Below are 23,667 nucleotides of genomic sequence, written 5' to 3' on the forward strand. Positions count from 1 at the left end.
TCTATTTACATAGGTTAAATTTCATCTTATTAGATTTGAACCTTTCTTGTTTGGAGTTAAAAGTTCTGTACAAATATGATTAAGTGAAGTCCTCCTCCAAAACTACTAGATTCTGCAAGTAAATTTTTACTGATAATTAAAATCTGGCAGGACAAACAAAAAATATCTTGCTGCAAGATCTGAACCTGAGTTCACTATCTTCAATTTCAATCCTTCAAAACAGTTCACACAGCTTCTATGTGTGCTGTGTAATTATTATGAAGAATAGATTCCAGGACATATTTTTCACTGAGTATTACCAGAATGCTGTTAATTCAGGCATCTTGGAAATCAGAGCTCTTTCTAGATGATGAGCCAAGCTATTAATTTTGGTTCTTAAGTCCCTCATAAATAACAGCTCTCTAAATTCCTGTGACATTTCCCTGGATTTCCCTCACCCTCACTATTAACCCACTCTAGATGTTTTCTAACTTTTTATGATATTGGTATGGAATCTGATAATGATTGTCTTTACATGGTTAGATTTTTTTTAATTGGGTATTTCTAGAAAAAGTGTTTTTGGATATGAACAGACAATTCTCAGACTAAGAAATTGAAACTATTTCTAGCCATATGAAAAGATGCTCCAAGTCATTATTAATCAGAGAAATGCAAATTAAGACAACTCTGAGGTACCACTACACACCTGTCAGATTGGCTAGAATGACAGGGAAAGATAATGCGGAATGTTGGAGAGGATGTGGGAAAACAGGGACACTAATACATTGTTGGTGGAATTGTGAATACATCCAACCATTTTGGAGAGTAATTTGGAACTATGCTCAAAAAGTTATCAAACTGTGCATACCCTTTGGTCCAGCAGTGTTACTACTGGGCTTGTATCCCAAAGAAATCTTAAAGAAGGGAAAGGGACCTATATATGCAAGAATGTTTGTAGCAGGTCTCTTTGTACTGGCCAGAAACTGGAAACTGAGTGGATGCCCATCAATTGGAGAATGGCTGAATAAATTATGGTATATAAATATTATGGAATATTATTGTTCAGTAAGAAATGACCAGCAGGATGATTTCAGAAAGGCCTGGAGAGACTTACATGAACTGCTGATGAGTGAAATGAGCACAATCAGGAGATCATTATATACTTCAATAACAATACTATATGATGGCCCAAGACATGGCCATCTCCAGCAATGAGATGAACCAAATCAGTTCCAATACAGCAGTAATGAATTGAACCAGCTACACCCAGTGAAAGAACTCTGGGAAATGACTATGAACCATTACATAGAATTCCCAATTCCTCTATTTTTGTCCACCTGCATTTTGGATTTCCTTCACAGGCTAATAGCACACTATTTCAAACTCTGATTCTTTTTGTACAGCAAAATAACGGTTTGCACAGGTATACTTATATTGTATCTAATTTATACTTTAACATATTTAACATGTATTGGTCAACCTGCCATCTAGAGGAGGAGATGAGGGGAGAAGGGGAAAAATTGGAACAAAAGGTTTGGCAATTGTCAATGCTGTAAAATTATCCATGCACATAACTTGTAAATAAAAAGCTATAATTTAAAAAAAAAAGAAAAGGTCTTTTTTATATTTATTAATCCCTTGAGGTGGTATGTAATGGGAAGAATTTATAAGCTACTTGATCTGTCTTGTCCTCTTAATAGTAATGGTACAAGAAAATGCCCCATTATTTGTTAGTTTTATTAGTTTTGAAGTACTTCAACAAATTTGAACTTCAGAATAGTAGTGAGGCTGCCACAAAAAGTGTTGGATTTGTATTTGGAGTTGGGCTACTCAAGTTTCAAAGCCCACATCTTCCTAAGGTTCAGTTTCCTCATTTTCTCATTTGTAAAATGGAGGTAATAACCTCAATACTCAATACACTCATAGGGTTGTGAGACTTAAATGACATAATCTTTGTAAAGCACTTTGCAAACTAAAGTGCTATATAAATGTCAGTTGTTATCACCATTATTAATGTTGAATGTTTGCCCAAATTGTACTGACCTCACAGCAAAGATGTACTTATGCTTGCTAGAGAGGAATAAAAGAAAGAAAATAAGTATTTATATAGTACTTACTATGTGCCAGGCACCATTAGGTGCCTTTTCCAAATATTATCTCATTTGATCTTCACAATGATCTTATGAGGTAAGTTATGGTATTAGTAGAAGAATCTGAAGCAGATATAGATTAAGTGACCTGACAAAGAGGCAGACTGCTGGTAAGTGTCTGAGGCTAGATTTGAACTCAGATGTTCCTAATTCTAGGACCAATGTTCCATCCACTTGGCTGCTAAAGGTTGTCCTTTAAAGGTCAATTAACTGAACAGCAGCTTCAGATTAAACTCACTAGGAATGTAGGTTCAATACACAAAATGATCTTCTGTCAAGTGGCAGTTAGGTGATATAGTGGATAGAGAAGGACATGGAGACAAGAAGTCATGAATTCAAATGTGACCTCAGAAACTTACTAAATGTGTGATCTTGGGCAAATCAATTAAATAAATTAATTAAAGTTTGCCTTAATCCACTGGAGAAGGAAATCGCAAACCACCCCAGTGTCTTTGCCAAGATAACTCCCTTAACTGTAATGGTTCATGGAATCAAGCCTGAACAATAATAGCAACAATTTAAACATTATACCAAAAATGTATACATTGTATACAGGGACTAATGATCTGGTTTGTGAATTATCCAGGCTGCTTACTTTCCCTCCTACTCCCTCCATATTTTTTTCTTCACCTTGATGCTTTCAGTTTTTTAACCTTCATTAAAAGGTGGGCAGATAAAGTAATGACAGGAGAAAGCCAAATTAGTTATTGTTGCTACTTGATAGCAATTTCTGACAAAGACTCCATGAGCAGGAAAAAGCAGGTTTGGCCATTAGCTATGGTTTTCAATAATCCATTCATCAGTAAGTGAACAGAAAGACTAGCTGGGAAATAATAGACTTTTTTTTCCCCCTGGACCTGTGGTGTCTGTTTTCTTAGGGCAGTTAGACAAAGGTCTTGATGAATTAATCTAGAAGAAAAATCACACCAGAATCTGCATTTGAAATCTCAGAAGCCAAGAAAGTTTATGAGGTTGCTCCTGATATCCAATCAAGATAATTAATTGGTGATAACTCAGAACTTATGTTCCAGCTAATGGGTAGTTTATGTATCTATCTATCTAAAATCACAATCCCCTGAGAGACTTGATCTAAGATGATGCTCCAATTTTTCTAAGACAACTGGAGGTAATTTCAGACTATAGTGATAGACAATGCAAAAATTATTTTAAACATTTTAGAATGGCAGGATATTCCTGTATGACCTCTACCTACTAATCTGAGAAGCTCCAAGGGGAAGTTTTAAAAGTTCTAACAAGAAAGGTGTTACACTATCAGATCAAGCCCAGTAATAATAGTCTAAAATTCCTTTTTCCATCTATGCAAAGTCTTAATATTAACTAGCTAACTATTCTATAGGAATCTTTCCTCTCCTATTAGCATCAATCCATAACAGTCTCTGAGGCTCAGGCTCCTCATTCCCTTCCCGCCTTGTTTGGTCTGGCTAAACTTAAATAAGAACTCTATAAAAACCCATCAGACTTTATTGGTTTAAAGAAATAGGATGTCCTTTTCCCTCTGGGAGGCCCACTTCTCTTCAAGGGAATCTGACTAGTTTTCACAATATTCCCTGACTGCTCTTAATCTTGTAACTTCCCTTAATTAAATTGGCTTGCTATCTAGTTAGGCCTCCATTTTCTTGTATAAGACTTAGACATTCTTAACCTTCCAAAGTCTGTGGTAAGGCTATCCCTCACAGTTGCCTCGAACAAGACCTATAAATATTACACTATTTTGTGTAAATATAGCTGTCCACCTTAAAGGTCTGTGTACTCATGAAAATGAAATAATAAATTGTTTTATTATTTTCATCAACTATACTAACTTAGGAATCTTAACAATGGGAGAAATGTTTTCATAAGAATCACTTTTCAACCAATACTTATATCCTAGAACTGGAGAATATGATTTTTTTCTACTAGGACAGGTATGATGGCAAAGATATAAGCAAAGATGCTGGAGTCTCCATTACTTATACATTACCTCCAGTGTAGGGCTTCCAGTTATAATATTTTCCCCGGAAAGGCATATTGTCAAAATCTGCACACTGCTTTTCTCGAAAATCTCGGGCCCCAGAAGGGCATGGCTAAAATGAAACAAAAAAAAAAATCATAAATGCAGATTTAGATCATAAATGCAAGAAATTGGTCAACAACTTGATGGCCTTAACTGCCATTACTTTAGTTCATGACTTTGGACTGATCCTCAACTTTATTTTTTTGCACTAAGTATTCAGACTGAAGTGCCTGTTTTTCAGTCTTACATTGGTATGAAGCTATTGAAGTAATTTTAAACAAAGTTAAGTGTTACAACAGTTTCAGTACAACCTGACACTCAGATACAGGTCACAATCCACTTTGCAATCAATCCATCAGGTATCTCCTTATAAACACACGTAAAAACTAGCTGAAGAAGTTAAACACAAAGTCTTTTTTTAGTCACACAGCTCTAGGTACAGCTGCAACAGCTGTTCTCAGTGAGTATTTAAGGGATCAAGAAGCAGGTTTGCAACCTGACATTCAGCACTATTAATTGTGGTTTGGAGAATTACTACTGTAGCTGTTTACTGTCTAGTCCTGACAAAAACCATATTTTAGGGCTGAGAATGAGACTGGTGATATATTTGGCCTAAAGTTTAAACACCTTCAAATACAAGGACTTGGGGTGCACTGAGATTTACATTAAGCTTATTAACATCATCAAGAATAAAAATATTGAGGTCTCAATTGTGTATGTTAGACACATAAAAGGGGAAAAACAAGGATATTATTTTTTCTGGATGTTTTTGGACATTATTCTTCTAAAGTACATAATAAAAAAGAAAAACTATTGCCAATCTAGCCAGATCTCAATTCCAAACAACACAGGTACTATAATGAGGCTGGATCTGGAGTCAGTAGACTTGAGTTTAAATCCTAACTTTACCATTTTGTAATGTTGGGCATATGACTGAACTCGTTCAGGCCATAGTTCCCACATAAATGAAATGAGAAGATTGGACAAGAACAGTGGTATCAAACTCAAATACAAATGGTGGCATTAAACTGTACATAAGGATCTCAATAGGATAATCTATTGGCTTAGAAAACCGCACATTAATGTTATCTATTTTCATTGTATTTTTAATTTATTTCATTAAATTACATTATAATCTGGTTCAGAAGTGCTATAGGCTTCCACATGTTTGACACTTCTAGATAACCTTTCAAGCTCCTTTAGTCACTTAACCTATGATCCTATGATTCCCCAAATGCCCTTCCAATTCAGAGTTCAAAGGATAACAACTTTCAGTATTTGAACCATCTGACCTAATTTGACTTAGCTTTTCTTACTCTACAAATGTACTTAAAACATGAAGTTCCAAATTTTTGAAATGCTGATTTAAAAAAATTTCCCTCAAACATGAACAGAACATGTCATCAAACCAAAATTTCTAATTGCAAATACATGCAGAATATGCTGCTAGTAGCCCTACAACTTAGTGTGAAGGTGATTTTACCACCCATTTATCTCTCTTCTCAATTTATACATTTTTGGATGATTTTTCTAAGATAGATTTTTTTTAATGTAATTATATATTACTACATGGAAACAGTTGCATCACTATCATAATATACTATCTTTAATATTTCAGATTTCAACCATATTAAGCCTAAAGTTTCAGGATTTGAAAACAATGGCATACATTCTAGCTTCTATTGGGAATCCTAAACTTTAAAATGCTTTTAAGAATATAAAAAGACTGAGTTATAGTGCCAATAATTGTTTGTCAAATTACTTTTCTCACTTCTAATTAACGAGAAACTAAAATAGCTCTGTACCCCAGATGATGCAGTACATCATGTTGGAAGGACATGCTTCCCAGGCCCTTTTGCTCTAAAAACTATTACTTTGTGGTAGCAAGCAATGTTTCTCTTTTAAGTACCTTCAGTACACATTGTAAGAATTTTTGGTAATCTTTCCATTTAACAGGACTTTTTTTCTGAGATACCTACCTCATGTTTTTGGAAATATGATAATATATTTGAAGTTCACCATGTCATTTTGGCCACTAGTTTTTAGCTCCTAACAACTTCATTTAATACTCACTCAATAGGCATTAAGTCAGCATTCATTACATTTATACTGCACTGGATATGACAGGTATTATTGTCTTTTCAGTCAACTATAGTTGAAAGCACTAGAAAAAAATCCCAATATAAAGATATACAAAAGTACTAAAAGAAAACAAATTAAAGGAAAGATTGGGATAAGTCAGGCAAACCTCTTGGAAAAAGCAGATCTTAAACTAAGTACTAAAGGAATAATAAAAACTGGATTTGAAAAAGAGAAATATTCCAAACAATGGTAAAAAGGCAAGAAAATATAGTGAAGATATGGAAGTAGCTGTTCTTAAACATTTTAGTCTTAGGACCCTTTGACACTCTGAAAAATTTTTTGAGGATTCCAAAGAGCTTTTGTTTATTTGGATTAAATCTATCAATTTTATCATATTGGAAATTAAAAGTATTAATATTATTATAAAAAGTTTTGACCTTACAAAATTCTGAAAGGATCTCTGAGAGCTTGAAAAATCCCTGAATAACAATTTGAGAATCACTGGTCTAGAAAATAAGAACAGCTAGGTAATGCAGTAGATAAGAGTTGCCAGCTCTAGAGTAAGGAAAACCTGAGTTCAAATCTAAACACTAACTAATGACTCCAACCCTATTTGCCTCAGCTTCTTTATCTGTAAAATGAGCTGAAAAAGGAAATGGCAAACTATTCTAATATCTCTGCCAAGAATGTCATAAAGGGTCAGATACAACTAAATAACTAAACAACATGTCAAAAATGGGATACCATTGTGATTTGGGCAGATGGAGGATGAAGGGAGATGAGATTTATTAAGTAATATAGAATTGGTCCATAGACCAATAAGGCATTTTTCATGTGTTTTAAAAGGGACTATTTTAAAAGTCTCAATCAAAACCTCACCTTCTTAATTCTAGTGCCTTCCTTCTTTTAATTATTCCCTATTCATCCTGTATATAGCTTAATTTGCATATATTTGTTTGTATGTTGTCTACCTGATTAGATAATAAACTCCTTGAGAGCAGACAATGTCTTTTGTCTCTTTTTTTGTATCTGCAGGGTTTAACATAGTACCTAGCACATACAAGCGATTGAGATTGTAGAAAAAGAGGACCAAAAATTAATCTTGACAGGCTAAATCTAAAATGAGATTTAATAACAAAATATATAAAATATTATATTTAAGCTATAAAAATCTAGGGAAATCTATAAAAAAGATATATCTACATGACAATTCATCTGAAAATAATCTGGAGGTCTTAGTGAACTACAAATTCAATATGAATCAGTCTGGTGAAGAGATAACCACAAAGGCTAATGTAATCTTAGACTGTATTATTAGAGACATAACAATAGATTGACCTCTGCCCTGATCATACAATATCAGAGAGAATATTACCTTTTAGGAGGAAATACACTAAAAAGGGGGGAAGCCTACTTTTAGTGAGTATATATTATAGTTTTTTAAAAAGTTTTTGACAGTCCAATGCTGAAAAATTACCCATGCATATATCTTGTAAATAAAAAGCTATAATTTAAAAAAAAAAAAAGATTTTGACAGTCTAAAATAATGGGCTGAAATAAGATGAAAGGCTTTAAGTCTCTTCTGGCAGAACTGACAATCGTTAACTTATTGGTAATTCCAGAAAACTGACTCTTCTCTGATAAACCTTGGATAAGATGACCCTGAAGATTCTTTTATAGATTTATGGATTTATTTATAGATTATGATTTTTTTAAGTATCCATAGCAACAATCCTAAATAAAAAGCTATTTCTAATAAATAGGCTACCTAAATAACGTTTTGTACCAAAAAACATGAGCACCATTTTTTCTAGAGTCTGCTTTTTTCTGTAATATTTGTATAGAAGTTGACTCTACTAAATAGACAGAATTGACAACTACCTACACAGTATTATTGTAGGAATACAAAAATACCTTCTTCACTATCTTATTGATAACAAATTCCAACACAACAAATCTATTCCTTTGTCTTAAAGTTCAATTCTCTATTAAAATACAAATACTTTTAAGACAAAGTTCTTAACTTTTTAAAATATATATTAATGATTCACTATAGTTGGTAGTCTTTGCAAACTTATACATTTTATTTTGCCATTTAAAAACATGCTTATCAAAAATTGACAGTCTTCACCAGACTCCCCCAAGAGACATTAAAAAGGCGGTAAGAATCTCTGACTTAGAAGATACACCTATATTCTTCCCCATCTTGACTAATAATTCAGCTCTCTCTCTTTACCAAAATATTTCATCTCTTTCAGTCTACGATTTCTTTATAAAGGAGAGCAGGGAAGGGAGGTGTTCAAATTTTGATCAATGTTTCCCAACTTGTGTGACACAGAATATTGGGGCTGTGAAATGTGAATAGGGATTCTATGAGGGGGAGAAATGATGCTAAAAATATTTTCTCTTTAGAATACTAAACATGAAATTTATAAATAGATATAAGTGCAGATATTTTTCAACATAAAAATTGGACATTTCACTCCAACTATCACAGTGGTAGCATCATTATTACATTTACATTATAGTCTCTGCTTTCAAGAAACTCAGGTCCTAGGTAAACAATCTATTTTTATGTATACATATATATGTACATTTATAACAGAGACTGCCTTGATTTTCTGTTTTTGACCCCAAATGCTTAGCACAGTATTTTCATAATTGTAAGTGCTTAATTTTTTTCATTCATTCATTCATTCATCCATAAAAAGAAAGAAAGAAAGAAAAAGGAAAAAAAAAGAAATTTGTTTACAATCACATAAGTAGTAAGTGACAGAACTGAGCTTTGAACTCTGACCTATCAATCCAAATCTGTCATTCTTTCAATTGTACCACACTGCTATACAAATATTACTAGGACTTGGGGAAGAATGGTCAATAATGTAGTTGCCATTCTGGAGGAAGAGAAAGAAATTGATTAATTAGACAAAGTCATAGCTACTGCAAATTTATCCCTAAAAGAAACAAACAAATAGCAACAACAAAAATCACCTAAACTAGTGAGTAGCACAAGAACTTTTTTTTTTTTTTGGGTGGGGGGAGAGGGGAGATACAGCAGCCAGTTAAGGCCCAATAAATCTGATAATAGAGTTGGGAGCGAAAGCAGACCAGACTCCTAGATTTTAAATTGAACAGGTTTTTTTTAGCCATCTAAGGTTTTGTCTGCCTTTTATAAGTCAAACAGGAAAAGATCTTCGGGTAGGATTCCTTGGCCTTTGTACTTGATATTTCAATTAACTATCTATAAATTTTGTGGGATTTTTTTTTTTTGTATCTCCTCTCTTAATTTTTTTTTTTTTTTTAGCTATTAAAATCTATTTCTGTCCCAGTCTCCAAAGATAAAAAACCAGTAGAAGTGGGGTGAGACAGTAAGTTAACAGGATCCAGACTGGTGACAGTGAAATAGACAGCAAGGAGTATGAAGTGATAGTGCTAAATTTGGACTAAGGAAACTTTTTAAATCCTAGTTTTGCCACTTTCTAGGAGTGGCAAAACAAGTTTCTGAACTTAGTTTTCCCATCTATCATATGGGAAGAAGAGGGAGGAAAGGTGAACTTTAAAGTACTTACTGGCTCAAAAATTTCTGATCTTAGTGCAAGAGCTAGAAAGAGATGCCACTCTGTTGATGTTATATAAATTATAGATAATTGAGTAAATAAAGGGACTCACCTTGCCTTAGGGATTTTGAACAATCCCTCTGTCCTGGAACTGGAGATAAGAGCTCATTATTTCATAAATAAATGTTTTCCATTTGAGAGATGTAGAAAATGAGATTGAGAGGTTGTGATTTGCCCAAGGTGCCATAGTAAGAAGGCATCAGAACAAAATCCCAAGTTTTTAAACTCTAAACCCAGGACCCTTTCCACTACAGCTTCAACTTGCCAAAGGAACAAAATGAAACAAGGACCTTCATACTCACTTTGGCAATAGAGGTGGTATGTTCAGTTGAAAGTGAATTTTTGGGAAGAATAGAACTGATTGCATTTTGTGCTATACTAGTTATTATGTATTGAATATCTTCCTTTCCCCCAGACACTTTACAGTTATATAGAAAACTCATAGGATTTTGAATATTTCCCAAGAACTCAACCATTTGTCTTTCTTCTATCAAATAAGGCACATATTAGAAATTTTAAAACTGGCAAAGAAGATACTATATCAGTCCAATGAAAATGGCTATAGCAAAAACCACTTTTAATTTACGTATCCTTTTATTTTCCATAACTGTATCTTATCCTTTTTAAAGCCTGCTTACTTGATCCACCTGATCTTACCTCTATATGTGTCTATGCATGTATTTATACATGTGTTTTTGTATGTCTTCTATATTATGCCATAGTCAAACATACATATATCGTATGTAGAGCTGTGAGACCTACATGCCCATTACCTTCTGATAAGGTATGTCACACTCTTGAGTGGATAAATAAACTAAAATGTGCCCATCTATCTGTAACCTATGCCAGCTTGTATGTGCAGCAACCAAGGACCTTGAAAATTCTTGCAACAATCCTTTTCCCTGGGTGATTACATTTCTCCTACTGTTTGGGAATTTTACATATTAGAATCATACGTTTGGTGGCATTTTGCTTCTCAAACTCTTTTTACTTAATTATTCCTGTTTCAGTCAATAAATTCAACTGAACAACATAAAGGACCTGTAACTCAAAAGGGAATTCTGATTATTTCTGTACTCTCTCTACTGCCCTTTTGTTTCCAGAGTATTAGATAATGCTCCATTCTCCACAGCTCAATATTTCCATTAGCAGATGCCTTCTCAATTAGAGAGTCATACTGCTTCATACACAAGTTCACTTCTGAATCTCTTTGATGACAAAGAAGTTTAGTAGGAGCTGTCTATGCTGGTTCCAAAGAATGAACATGTTCAAAGGAAAAGACAGGAGTATTAGCTCATCTTTTAAGGAAAACTTAAGCAAAATGCATTTTTTGTTTTGTTTATGAATAGTAGTGACTTTGAGGAGTAATGCTTTTTTAAATCATTTAGGGATAATGAATGCTGATGCTATGCAGAAACCCTAACAGAAAACAGTGGGCATAAGCAACAAATTTTTCATATAAACCCTGACAGATTTGCAGCCTCTTAATACCTACATTAATCAAACATGCCTCTCCCTCTAAAAACTGACCAGCAATAAGGTCTTTCATAAATCCTCAAGGTTGCAAATCTCAGTATCTCTTGCTTCTTTTAGAGATTATCCATAAACACTCATTGCATAGAAATAAAAATAAATGTCATGGCATTCCATGATTACCACTTTTTAAATTTCTGGGGTGATTTGCATCTGTATAAGTCAGTTCATTTTCATACCACTCCAATGCTGGTGTTTGACTGTTCTATTACTACAAACGGTCTTAAATTTTTTGGAAGCCCTTCCCTATCACATAATTTTATGTTTTTTAAATGCTTTTTTTCAAGGCAGCTAGATGACTTAGTAGATAAAAGCACTAGGACTCTCTAGTTAAAAAGACCTGAGATGAAATGTGATTTCAGATATTTACTAGTTATATGACTCTGGGCAAGATACTTGACCTCCATCTCCCTCAATTTTCTCACCTGAAAAATGGGGGTTATAATAGCAAGTACCTCCCAGAGTTGTTATGGGGATAAGATAAGATACTATTTGTAAAGTGCTTAGCACAGTGCCTGGTACATATTAGGAACTTTAAAAATACTTATTCCCTTTCTCTTTGTTTGAATGATAATGCCTTCCCTCTGTTAATTTTCTTTAGTTCATCCTAGTTTGTTTTTGTATTTACATGTTTTCTTTCCCATTAGACCATAAATGCCTTGAGATCATGGATTGCCTTTTACCTTTTTCTATATCCCCAGCATTTAGCACAGTATCTGGAACATAGGCTAGTCAGCACTTAACAAATGACTGGTGATTGATTTTACTGGTAACTAAGGCAGAAGATAATTTATCTAGGTGCAAAAAGATACTATTAACTCTCAAATTCTACCTATAACAAATGTCACAGTTGAATTCTGGGAAGTTGTTCTACAGAAAGATGCCGAACAAGGCAAAAAAAAAAAAAAGTAACTGTAGAGAGGGGCAGAAATTGTAGAACTGGATGAAAGATATATATTCATGTATCTCTTTTTCCTCTCCTTCCCACTAGGGAAATGATATGAAATTGAACTGGATTGTCTGGGGCAGACTGGGGAAATGATTTGAATTAAGTTGAGTTTTATAGTGTTCCAGTTAACTTAATTCAATCAATGAAAAATGTTCCACAGTGATATTTATCAATGTTTATTAAACATTGACCTGAGTCAAGGGTGAGTCAAAATTATAAAGTCACCTGTACCATTACTGTTCTATTTCTTTCTGAGATTCTTCACTTCAGCAGAAAGTTAGCTCATTTAGAACAGGAAGCATTATTCATTTTCTTTTTGTCTTAGAATCTCCAGTGCCTTGTAGCTGTCTATTAAATGCCTGTTGAAGTAAATGAATTGACACCAAGTATCCTCAGGTTGTTCAAAGTCTTTCCCCTTTATACAGACCTACCTCTTATTCCAAAAGGTTACCATCCTTATTCTTGGTTCAATCAAAATTCTAAGTCTATGTATGATTCAAGTTAGCTGCTGATTTGATTATAATAATTCATTTTAAGTTGTGAAAGTGGCTTTTTGATAATTTATATATTAAAAAAAAACAGTTTGTAAAGGAGGTAGACTGTTAGAAGAAAAGAATAAAAATAATCACTTATAAATTATGCCAGTGGGTAAAAGCTCTAATACTACTATTTGGCTTTATGAGATAGACTCTAGGAACTACAGTTGAACAACCTGCATTAATTTCTTTACATATTGTACTGGTTTGATCTACTTGCTATCCAAGGGACTCTCAAGTCTTCTCCAGTATCACAATAAAAGTGTCCAGTCTGTGGTGCTCAACTTTCCTTATAATCCAACTCTCACAGTCATACACAGAAGAACCATGGCTTTGACTACATGGACTTTTGTTGGCAGAGGGATGTCTCTGCTTTTTAATATGCTATGCAGATTTGCCATAGCTTTCCTTCCAAGGAGCAAGCATCTTTTAATTTTGTGGCTTCAATCACCATCTGCAGTAATCTGTAAGCTCAAGAATACAAAATCAGACACTGTTTCCATTTCTTTTCCCTCTATTTGCTAGAAAATGATGGGGACAGTTGCCAAGATCTGAGTTTTTTTGTGAGGTTTTTTTTTTTTTTTGATGTTAAGTTTCAAGCCAGCTTTTACAATCACCTCTTTCAGATGCTCCTCTTTCACCCTCAATCAAGAGGCTTCTTAATTCTTCTTCATTTTATGTCATCAGAGTGGTATCATTTGCATAGCAGACATTGTTGATATTCCTCCTGGGAACTTTAATTCTGGTTTTTGATTCATCCAGACATTTTGCATAAAAGTTAAATAAACAAGGTGACAATATACAGCCTTGTCATACTTTCCAATCTTAAACTAATTGGTTATTCCATGTTCTATTGCTTCTTGGTCCACATATAGATTCCTCAAGAAACAAATAAGATAAAGACTTGCCACATTTTGTTATGATCCATACAGTCAAAGGCTTCAGTGTAGTCAATGAAGCACAAGTAGATGTTTTTTCTGGAACTTTCTTGCTTTCTCCATAACACAGAGATATTGACAATTTGGTCTCTAGTTCCTCTGCCTCTTCAAAACCCAACCTGTTCTAGTAATTCTCAGTTCACATATTGCTGAATCCTAGGTTGCTGAATCTTAAGCATAATATTGATGGTATGTGAAATAAACACAAGTGTTCAATAACTTGAAGATTCTTTGGCATTGTCCTTTAGTATTGGAACATAAAATGATCTTTTTTTAATCCAGTAGTCACTACTGTGTATTCCAAATTTGCTGGCATTATTGAGTACAACACTTTAAAAGCATCATCTTTTAGGATTTTAAATAGCTTAGTTGGAATTCTGTCACCTCTACTTATCTTGCTGTTAGTATTGATTCCTAAAGCTCACTTGTCTTCATTCTCCAGTCAAGATCTGGATCAGTAATTATGCCAACATGGAAGAGAAATACAAACAGTTTAGACCTGAAGGCAAGAAGACCTGAGTTCAAATCCTATCATATCCAAAACTAGTGACTTGACTTTGTCCTCAGTTTTTCCTAACCTATAAAATGAACATAATAATAACACCTAAACTCACTAGGTAGCTATAAGGACCAAATGAAGACCAACAGATTTTCAAAGTCTTTTGAAAATCTTAAAGCACTAAATAAATGCTAGCTATTATTATTAATTTTTATTTGTTGCTAATTATTACTGTTATCATTGAATAACTACATTCAAAGATTTGTGGGACTACCCAGTGGAGAAGAATTTAGATTTGTTTCACTCCACGAGGCAAAATCAAGATTGGTGGGTAGAAACTATAAGAAATTCAATTCCTGCTCAAAATAAGGAAGAACACTAAAAAGAGTTGTCCCCAAATAAACAGGCTTATCTCCTAAGCAGAGAATTTCCTCCTCATTGTTACACATTTTTAAGAAGATGCTCCACCACCCAGGATTCCTGAACTGAGTGGGAGATTGAAATATATGACAGAGAAAGTCCCTTCCAACTCTTAAGATTTCATAATCCCCAAAATAGTTAGTATTAAATAGGGCAAAGAACTAAAGAATGCAATATGAAAGCTGCAGAAGGTATCATGATAGATTAAGATACATGTATCACTTCAAGTGAATTTGTATCCTACACATCTAAATGAGAGTAGGAAGTTGGGCACTTTCCAGAATACCTACAAAAGAATGTTTATATTGTGGCTCTAGCATACATCTGTAATGAATTCTCCTCTTTCTTTTTCTTCTAACAATTGACACCTTCTGAAATCTTCTCTATTCTCCAAGGCCCTCCATTTGACATCTGCAAATGTCATCACTGCCAAAAAGCCTTCCCTCCTTCCAGCAGGCATAAAGGATCTTTCTGTCCAAGAATTTAATGCATCATTTTATGCTTATCTTACTTTGTTATTAAATTCTATTTTTTTTTTACCATATTCAAGGCACATGGAGTTTCTTCCAGCTCTATATCTATGATCTATGAGCTTATATTCTAAAGTAGAAGTGTTTAATAAATGATTATCAATTTGAAAGCAGTGATTATTTTTCTATTATATTAATAACCAATTATTAAATCGGGATCCCTGCTGTTCTTTTTCATTTCCTCAGTCAAGGACTAGCCCCTATAGGCTAGTTAGCCAGTCTCTGAAGGACATTTTCTAATAGATAAGATTGCCCAAATCCTCTAGGAACATGCTCCTTGATCTTGGGCAGGACCTTACTCAAACAGAAGACTTTTCTTCTGTTTAGAATGTAAATAGAATCTAATCTAGTACATTCCAGCTCTAAAACATTAAGTCCATGTCCTTGTCCCAACCTCCTTCCTTCCAAGGGAGTTTAGGGCAATCCAGCTCATGAAGTAGAAAACTAATGAGAGTGGTCTGGGTAGAGATGGATTTCTTTTACAAATTGCTGGAAGCATTTAAATCTCATGATGAATCTACATTTTCATCAACAGGGACTGAGAGCTTTCAACCTACCTCCTCATTTGAAAGTTTACCCTTTCATTAGCTGTTCACTAATCGGGATAATTTTCATCTATCAGAGACTCCCTCTTTTCCAAAGGTATTGATTTAAGCATTAGGTGATCTCAATTTTATTTTTCATTACAGAAAAAAACCACTGACCAACAATTTATTGATTATCAATAAACAGCAGATCATCAGCTAGCCAAATTAATAAACTGATCATTAGTTGCCCAGAAACTCTGCCTCTTGGGCTCTTCAGTCATCTCAAACTGAATGCTGAAGTAGGGAAAACAAGAAAGGTAGGGGAGGAGCTAAAAAAAAATCCTATTTTGGTAGTGCAAACTTTAAAGCCCTATATAAGTGTGAGTTATTATTATTGCAACATTTAGCTTTCTTTGAGCCCTCTACCAGTTAATACTTGAAAGCAGGGCCAAAGCTGTCTTCTTTACCCATTATATCAATGGTGTCATGGTATTCCCCACCCAACTGGAGAGATCACACCTAGTCAGCTTTCTTCTATATAAGGTCATAATTTGGCATATTAAAACCTTGCATAGTAAAGCCTGCTGCTTTTTCCTCATTAAGCCCAGAATCAAGTGGTCTAAGATAATTTTGATTAAGGTAGAGATAATGGCATTGATGAAAAAGAATTATAAGATCTTGCAAGTAACTGAAATAAGAACCAACAACCTAAGACTATCAGAAATAAACTTCTTAGAACAGTGACAGCATTTTCCAGTCTATTGCATAATATTCCATACTATTTCACAGTATACTTAAAGTACAGAAGGTTAGAAAGAACAGAATGAGCCTCAAAAGTTTGAGAAGCTGCCCATCACATAACCCTCCCAAAAGAATCCTTGCACACATAGTGTTTGGCTATCTAATATTAGCTCATTCTGGGCATAGGTTGGAAAATTATTCTAAAACTATTTGAATTTATCCTTTGTATTTACTCCCTATTTAATTCTCATGAAAAGCTCTGGGATCACAAATGACTGAGCTCAGAAATGCCTAATGGACAGTCTGATAGTTCTTGGCTGTCAAGTTAATTATGACCAGTTGGAAAGATTTCTCTCAGATCTTATTTACAGGGTTATTAAAGAGGATTTGTGTAGCTTTAAAGTATGCAGAACTTGCAGTGAGAAGAAAAACCTTCCAAATTTCTTAAACCAGGGTAGCCCACATTTTCAATTCAATACACATCAATAACTTATTAAGTGCAAGGCATGCTGCTAGGATTAGAGCAATTTAGAAAGATGGAAATCATTGGTACTTATCATTTTTGTATTAATCTACATTTTAAAGAAAATTCTCCTAATTGGTTAAAAAAATAATAGTTATAGTTTTTTTTTTAAATAGTACTTATCTATTGAGTTTTTTTCAGTTCATGTAAGGAATTTCCAAGCTAATAAAATTAATGCAATCAACATTTTTACCTGGGTCCAGGATTAACCATTAATAAAATGACTAGTTCCAAATTGAATAGCAAGACATTTTTCTAAATTTCCTTTTATTTCTGGACTATCACAACATTCAAGATATAGTATTAGAGACTACTAAATGATACTAAATTTTACAGCCTGACTCCCTCATTACCCCCCAGGCACCCTTTGCAATTCATTTGCATTTCATTCTTCCATAAAACTTGCCATTCCATTTCTCAGGTTTCACAATTTCCTCCAACTGATGTGTCCTGCACAAATGTCCCTTCACCTTTATCTTTTCAAAACAAGCTATAAAATTCACTCCCAGAAGTTGGCCATAATTGACCTGCCTAATTTTATCCACTTTTCTATTAAGTGACGACTTGAGAATTTTCAACCATTTGATGAGCCCCCAAATAGAATGGATTGCCTGGATAAAAAAATGAACTCCTCATTGCCCCTACTTGCTCAGGAATAGGTGTGTGTAGGTGTAGGTAGGGGGTGGGGAGTGGGGGAGGTTTCCACTCAGGAGCAGATTGGCCTTGATCAAGTCCGAGGAAGTTTTCATTTCTGAAATTCTATGATTCTGACACTTCACTTTGCACAGAATTAATTTGCATCTGTTGATACTTGTAAATGTGCTCTTTAGTTGCTTCCACAGCTTAGGTTTTCTGTCAACTCAACTAAATTATAAACTCCTTCAGGGAAGGGATTGGTGTTTTAGTTCTTTCCTATCCCCTAGCACCTAATATGGTGCTCTGTATATAATGGAGACAATAAATATTGTTGACTCACTGACTGGTTCTATGCTTGATAATGACATCATTTACCAGCGGTCTTCTCACTCAAAAAAATGCAGTCTTAAAAGTCCAATATATTGAAGAAGACCAAATGTAACTTTTAATGACAAAATGGGAAAAGAGGGTATGATATGAGGTAGAAGGGGTGGTGAGATCAGGAACATTTTTTGAAAAATGAGTGGAGTTTCTTTTTTACAATTAAAGTACACACCTAAACTATATATTCTATATATAGTAGGTAACTATATATTCTATATATAGTAGGTAACTATATATTCTATTTTAAAAGGGTTTTTTTTTTGTAAGATTTGCAATGCTTAATTAGAAAATTCTTCATTTTCTAAATTCAGTAGATGTCAATACTTGCTTTTTCCTCAGCTTTTGTTGCTGTTGTTTAGTCAGTTAGTCATACTGGACTCTTCATAACTACATTTGGGCTTTCATGGCAAATATACTAGAGGAGTTTTCCATTTCTTTCTCCAGCTCATTTTACAGATGAGTAAACTGAACCAACTAAGGTTAAATGACTTACCCAGGATGAATCATCAACTCTATAATTAACAACCTCCTCTTATTGGAATATTATTTCTTTAAATAATCTTTGGGTTTTGTCTTTATATCCTCAAAGTTTAGTACTATCCCTGGCATATAGTGGACACTTAATAGTAGATTGATAGTAGTATCTAGAGCCCCTGAATTTAGGAATCAGGTCTAAGTGGGTGTGTGACCCAGGACAAACCATTTAAACTGTTTCTGCCTCAATTATCTTATCCATTAAATGAGATTAAAAATCGAATTTACTTTTCAGGATAATGAGGAGGATTAAATGAGAGAGTATTTGTAAAGCACTCTGTAAACATTAAAGTGTTGCATTTAGCTACTTAGAACTGCTTGTTTGATTTGAAGGCCTTCACTATCAAAGCTATTCTTTTTGTAGCTGTCTTTATTCTTCCTTCACAATATTGTTTTCCAAGGCCCATACTTCTTCCTTTGCCTCTAAACTCTAAATCTGTAAGCCTGGGAGCCTTTATTTAATCTGCCCCTTTATTTGTTGATCCCTAAGCATAAAAATAATACTGTACTCAAATAAGATGTCTTTTTTTTTTTTTTTACAGAATCAAGATCATTTATAGAATCAGATTTTAGTTCATCTATATTTCTAAAACCATATTTATTCTCCATCTGGGGTTGGTTGACCTTCTATAGTTTAATATGTCAGTCTGAATTTCCAGTATTATCAATTCATTCTTCATCCTTCATCATTATAAGAAATCCTTATAGAATAATGGTCTGGATATAATAATATTGGTATAATAATATTGGTTTTATTTCCTTGAAAACTCATTGCTCATTTAGTCTGTTGATGGGTTCACAGCACTGTGGGAGTAGACAAGGATGTTCTTTATCTCTCTCCCAAATTGAGAACACAGACCTAAGGAAAAAACAAAAAGAGACCTGTCCACCCCCATCTCATTACTAGGAACAGTTCTAAGGAGATCCATCAGTGGGAGGTTGGAGCTGAGTGAGGAGGAAAAGCTCTTCTTGAACTGCTTTGAGATTTGAAAAATTCTTGAAACTGATCACTTTCAAAGATAAATAGGTGACAAAATCAGGATGGCCTGATTTGTAAGACACCTAAGAATTAGATATGAGAAGACATATCTTATCTTCTATCAAGTCCAATCTTAGAGACTTTCTAAATCTCATGGCTGTTCTGGCTCAAATAGGTAATTTTCACTCCCAGTACTTCTTCCAGGCATATATAGTGAAATTATTCTAAATTTATTTTGAGTGCATTGTAATTTTAAAATGCACAGAAATCTACCTTGCTAATATAGAATAAGAAAAAAAAATCTCAAGGAAATAATGCAATTGGATATAAGGGTTGAGGATATGTCAGGGAAATAATGCTGTTAGGTACAAAAGTTAAGGAGGAGAGATTATCAGATAAAGGGGGAAATTGAATTGAAAGGGTTGAAGAGAAGAAATTAACTGATAAAGGAATGGTGGAATTACGGGTAGAAACTTGATTTCTTTTCATTGTCTCTAATCTCATCATCCCTCCCAAAACATTCTGCTGACTGATGCAAGATTAATCTTTCTAAAATGCCATTCTTCAAGTCCCACTGGTACATTAGAATCTATGACAAGATTAGTTTTGTCTGACTTTCAGGGCTGATTGTTCACCTGTATATTTATAAAATTCTGTTTTTTTAAAGTATGTTAGTGAATTCTACCTTTTCTAGAATCATGACTTTCACCACTGGTTTCATAAATATTCTCTCCAAAAAATGCTGCAAGGCCTATGTTCAATATTAACATGAATTGTAAGTGATCATATTTTTCAGAATTTCATAAAATCCTTTCAGATGAGTAGAGACTGTCTGAAGTGTTAGAAAATGAGGCTGGGGAATCACTTCTGTGGAATTTTTATACACATTTCATAATTTTTAAAATATATACACACAGATATATAGGTATACACATGAGTAATTCTATTTCTTTATCTACTGGAAGAACTCACAAAATTATCCAAAATAAAAGATCTCACAAAATTTATCCAGGATAAACAGTCAAAATTATGGGATATTTGGAAATAGTTTTATTAATTTTGCTATTTTAATGAATAAGGAAAAGTTGTGCTCACCATACTAATGAATCACATAAAAAATAGTACCTTTAAATCACTTGAAAAACTGATCTTTTAAATAATTAAATTTAATTAATTTCTTGTCTGTTCTTCAGATCTACCTCACTTTGTTAACACAAGAGTTCTTAGAGTATTGGATGTAAATTTTAGAAAGTCAAATTTTACTTTAAGCATACTAGAGAACGTCATTCTTTAAAAGAATGCTTTTGGTGAGTCCTTTTATAATTCAAATACAACCTTCTAAACTGTACATTTTCTAAGTTCAGATTTTAATATTTTTGGTTTTCTTAAATCTATACTGATTTGTGCAGCGATTTTTTTTACTCCTCCCCCCCCATCGCTAATACAAAGGTGCAGCTCACACCTTGAATTACTCCAGATTCTGATTTTTTTTTTAAATTGAATCTTTTATTTCATTGCTATAAGAATCTCCAAATGAAGAAAATCCTCTTACCAATGCTAACTGTCAAATATTCCGTAACTTTCTGTCTTGCTGAGTTGTTCAGAAAAGACACTAAAGGGTATAGGTCTTAAACAGAATCATACAGGAATAGTCAAAGGCTCCTAGCACTTGAATTTCCAATTGAAGGCAACCTCTGGATTAAAAAATTCAGGTCTGTCAGATATTACAATCCAAAGATACAAAAGATTCAAACCCTCCTTTCTCCCTCAATGCCACTGGTCTAACCCATCTTCTGATTCTAAGTAAACTGGGTCAAAATAAATGATGATGCTTTGTTATATTTTTAAACACTCCACATTTTCGATTTTTCTATCTCCTTTTTACAATTGGATTTAATAAAAACAAAGGCCAAAGGAGACTAACCTTAATGCCAAACCACCAAATAATAAATTCTAAGGGGAAAGTAGACTAATTTTTCATAGTGGAGTTTAGTTTTACTTACATCTGTGTTACAGGAGCGATACCGTTTCCTTTCCCCAAGGCAATATTTTCCACCTCCTGAAGGTCTGAAAAAATATTTTGTTTTACATGTGAGTAAGATATATATATATATAGATATATATATACATATGTATATATACACACAGAGATTCAGATACTCTGTGATCAGAACATGTTATAAGATGCTTTAAAATGTTAAACATTCTTTTATTAAATTTTAATTATTTAGAATATTGATAATTTGTAAGGATAATAATTTTGTATGTAGAGCATAAAATTAGATTACTATGATTAATACTGTGTCTTCTCCTAATTGTCATGTTTAACATGCTTAGGAATATTCAATGAAATTTATACATTGCAATAGTCATTGCAAAGAGGTGCTCAGTCTTAAAATCAAATAAGGAAATCACTCACTTTGAGAGATCTGCATAATACAAAATGATTCAAATTGCCCAGAGCACAAAAAAGGGACTTGATAGAGTATATTAAATTATTAGCAGGGTCTACACAAAAATAGTTTATATTCTTTCCAGGCTGAAAGAACAGGAATTGCAACAATCTGAGCTGCTACTATTAACAAGCATCTTAGGAAGTCATTTGAGTTCAAAGTAGGAAATGTTAAAATATTTATATTTTTAATCATTTCTAATTTAAGAATCACCTAGAGGTCTCAAAATTTTTGTTTGGAAGTCAGTTCACTTTATATATTTTTTATTTTCTTTTATGACTTTACATTCTAAAGATCATTTAAATTATGTGTAATTTAGTGAAAATTTATCAATACTTAACTTCCTAGTAGACATGAATTATAGAATCATAGAATCTTGGAGATAGATAAATTTTAAAGAATAACACTAGGAAAAATAATATGCCATTATTTGGACAGACTATTTTTTAGGAAGAAAATAGCATGTTTCCTTTTTTAAAAAATTTCAGATAATTTTTTATATTTATTTTTATCTTTTACTGTTGATTGTTTACAGCAGCCACATTTATGTCATATATTATACATGTATTTTAAAATTTTGGCTCCCTTGTGCCTACACTGGTCAATTTAAAAATGATGTTTAGTTAATTTTGAATACCAGGGTCAAGGAAAGAAAATGACTCAGCTAGTATGAAAATTAGGAAGGGGCTAATTGCCCTTGTTGCCCAGACCAATTTATATGGTGGTGATGAGAGTAGAGACTAAATGTAAGAAAGGGGGAAAAAATGGAGAGAATCAGTGGTTTGTGTTCACAAGAACCCACAGAAAATAGTAGAGAGAAGAATTCAAGCAAAGCAGCTGAGAAAGTAGAGTCAGAAGTGTTTTTTAAAAATTCCATTTTAAGTGCAGAAAGAGAGAAAGGTTAGGTGTCAGCTAGGCAAGAAAAGGGATCTAGCTTTCCTTTTGGAGAGGGGAACCTTGGAAAGAAATATTAAATCTTCTTGTAAAGAACAAAAAGGAAAACTTTCTCCATAAATAGCCAATAATAAAAATAACAACAACAACAATAATGGTACAGAGGGCATCTTAAGACATCTTATCAATTCTGTACCACTAAGTAAATATGAACTGGAAAAAAAAAAAAAAGATGTCTTTTTGAGCTCTGAATGGGAAGGGAAATGAAAAGAGAACCTTAACTAAAAATGGGAGTATCTAATTATCAGGTTGAGGAAGTATTCATTCTGTGGGAAAAAGGTAGAAGATAAAGTAAAAAGTGGTTCACCTGCCACTGTCACTAGTGGGAGACAAAAACAACCCAGCCAGCAAAGCATAACGAAGGGCCTGGCCTTGGCCCAGAGGGAATTTAGTCCAAAGAGGGTAGGGGTGGGAGAAGAGCAGGCTGACCTGCCTCCAGTAGTCCTGGGGAGAAGGGTAGTGTCAGCTCAGGAAGATGATTAATGGGGGCATGTGAAATGGAAACTATTTTAACACATGGGCAGTATTCTTTTTATTGTGATTTGTGATGTGAATCAAGGCATTTCAACCCTTGAGGTGCTCTCACTGGTTCTTTTAATACTAATGTACCAGTAATCATTTTATGTGACATGTGAAAAAACACACATACACACACAAAAAAACCCCAAAATCTCAGGTTTTCCTGAAGA

At 33.6% G+C, this 23,667-nt stretch overlaps 1 protein-coding gene across 1 annotated transcript in view; it reads right to left on the reverse strand.

Annotated features, from left to right (window-relative positions):
• The window catches only part of ADAMTS6 (ADAM metallopeptidase with thrombospondin type 1 motif 6), a gene marked incomplete at its 5' end in the record, with an annotated part of 95,879 nt that extends 74,218 nt beyond the window's left edge, over window positions 1-21,661 (reverse strand). Inside the window, 2 exons of the mRNA XM_051991389.1 lie at window positions 4,111-4,213; window positions 21,575-21,661. Of these exons, the coding sequence (XP_051847349.1) occupies window positions 4,111-4,213; window positions 21,575-21,661 (190 nt within the window). The remainder of the gene's footprint in view (window positions 1-4,110; window positions 4,214-21,574) is intronic.
• Window positions 21,662-23,667: the final 2,006 nt, after the last annotated feature.

The sequence above is a fragment of the Antechinus flavipes genome, chromosome 1 (genome assembly GCF_016432865.1).
Source record: "Antechinus flavipes isolate AdamAnt ecotype Samford, QLD, Australia chromosome 1, AdamAnt_v2, whole genome shotgun sequence".
Taxonomy (NCBI): Eukaryota; Metazoa; Chordata; class Mammalia; order Dasyuromorphia; family Dasyuridae; genus Antechinus; species Antechinus flavipes.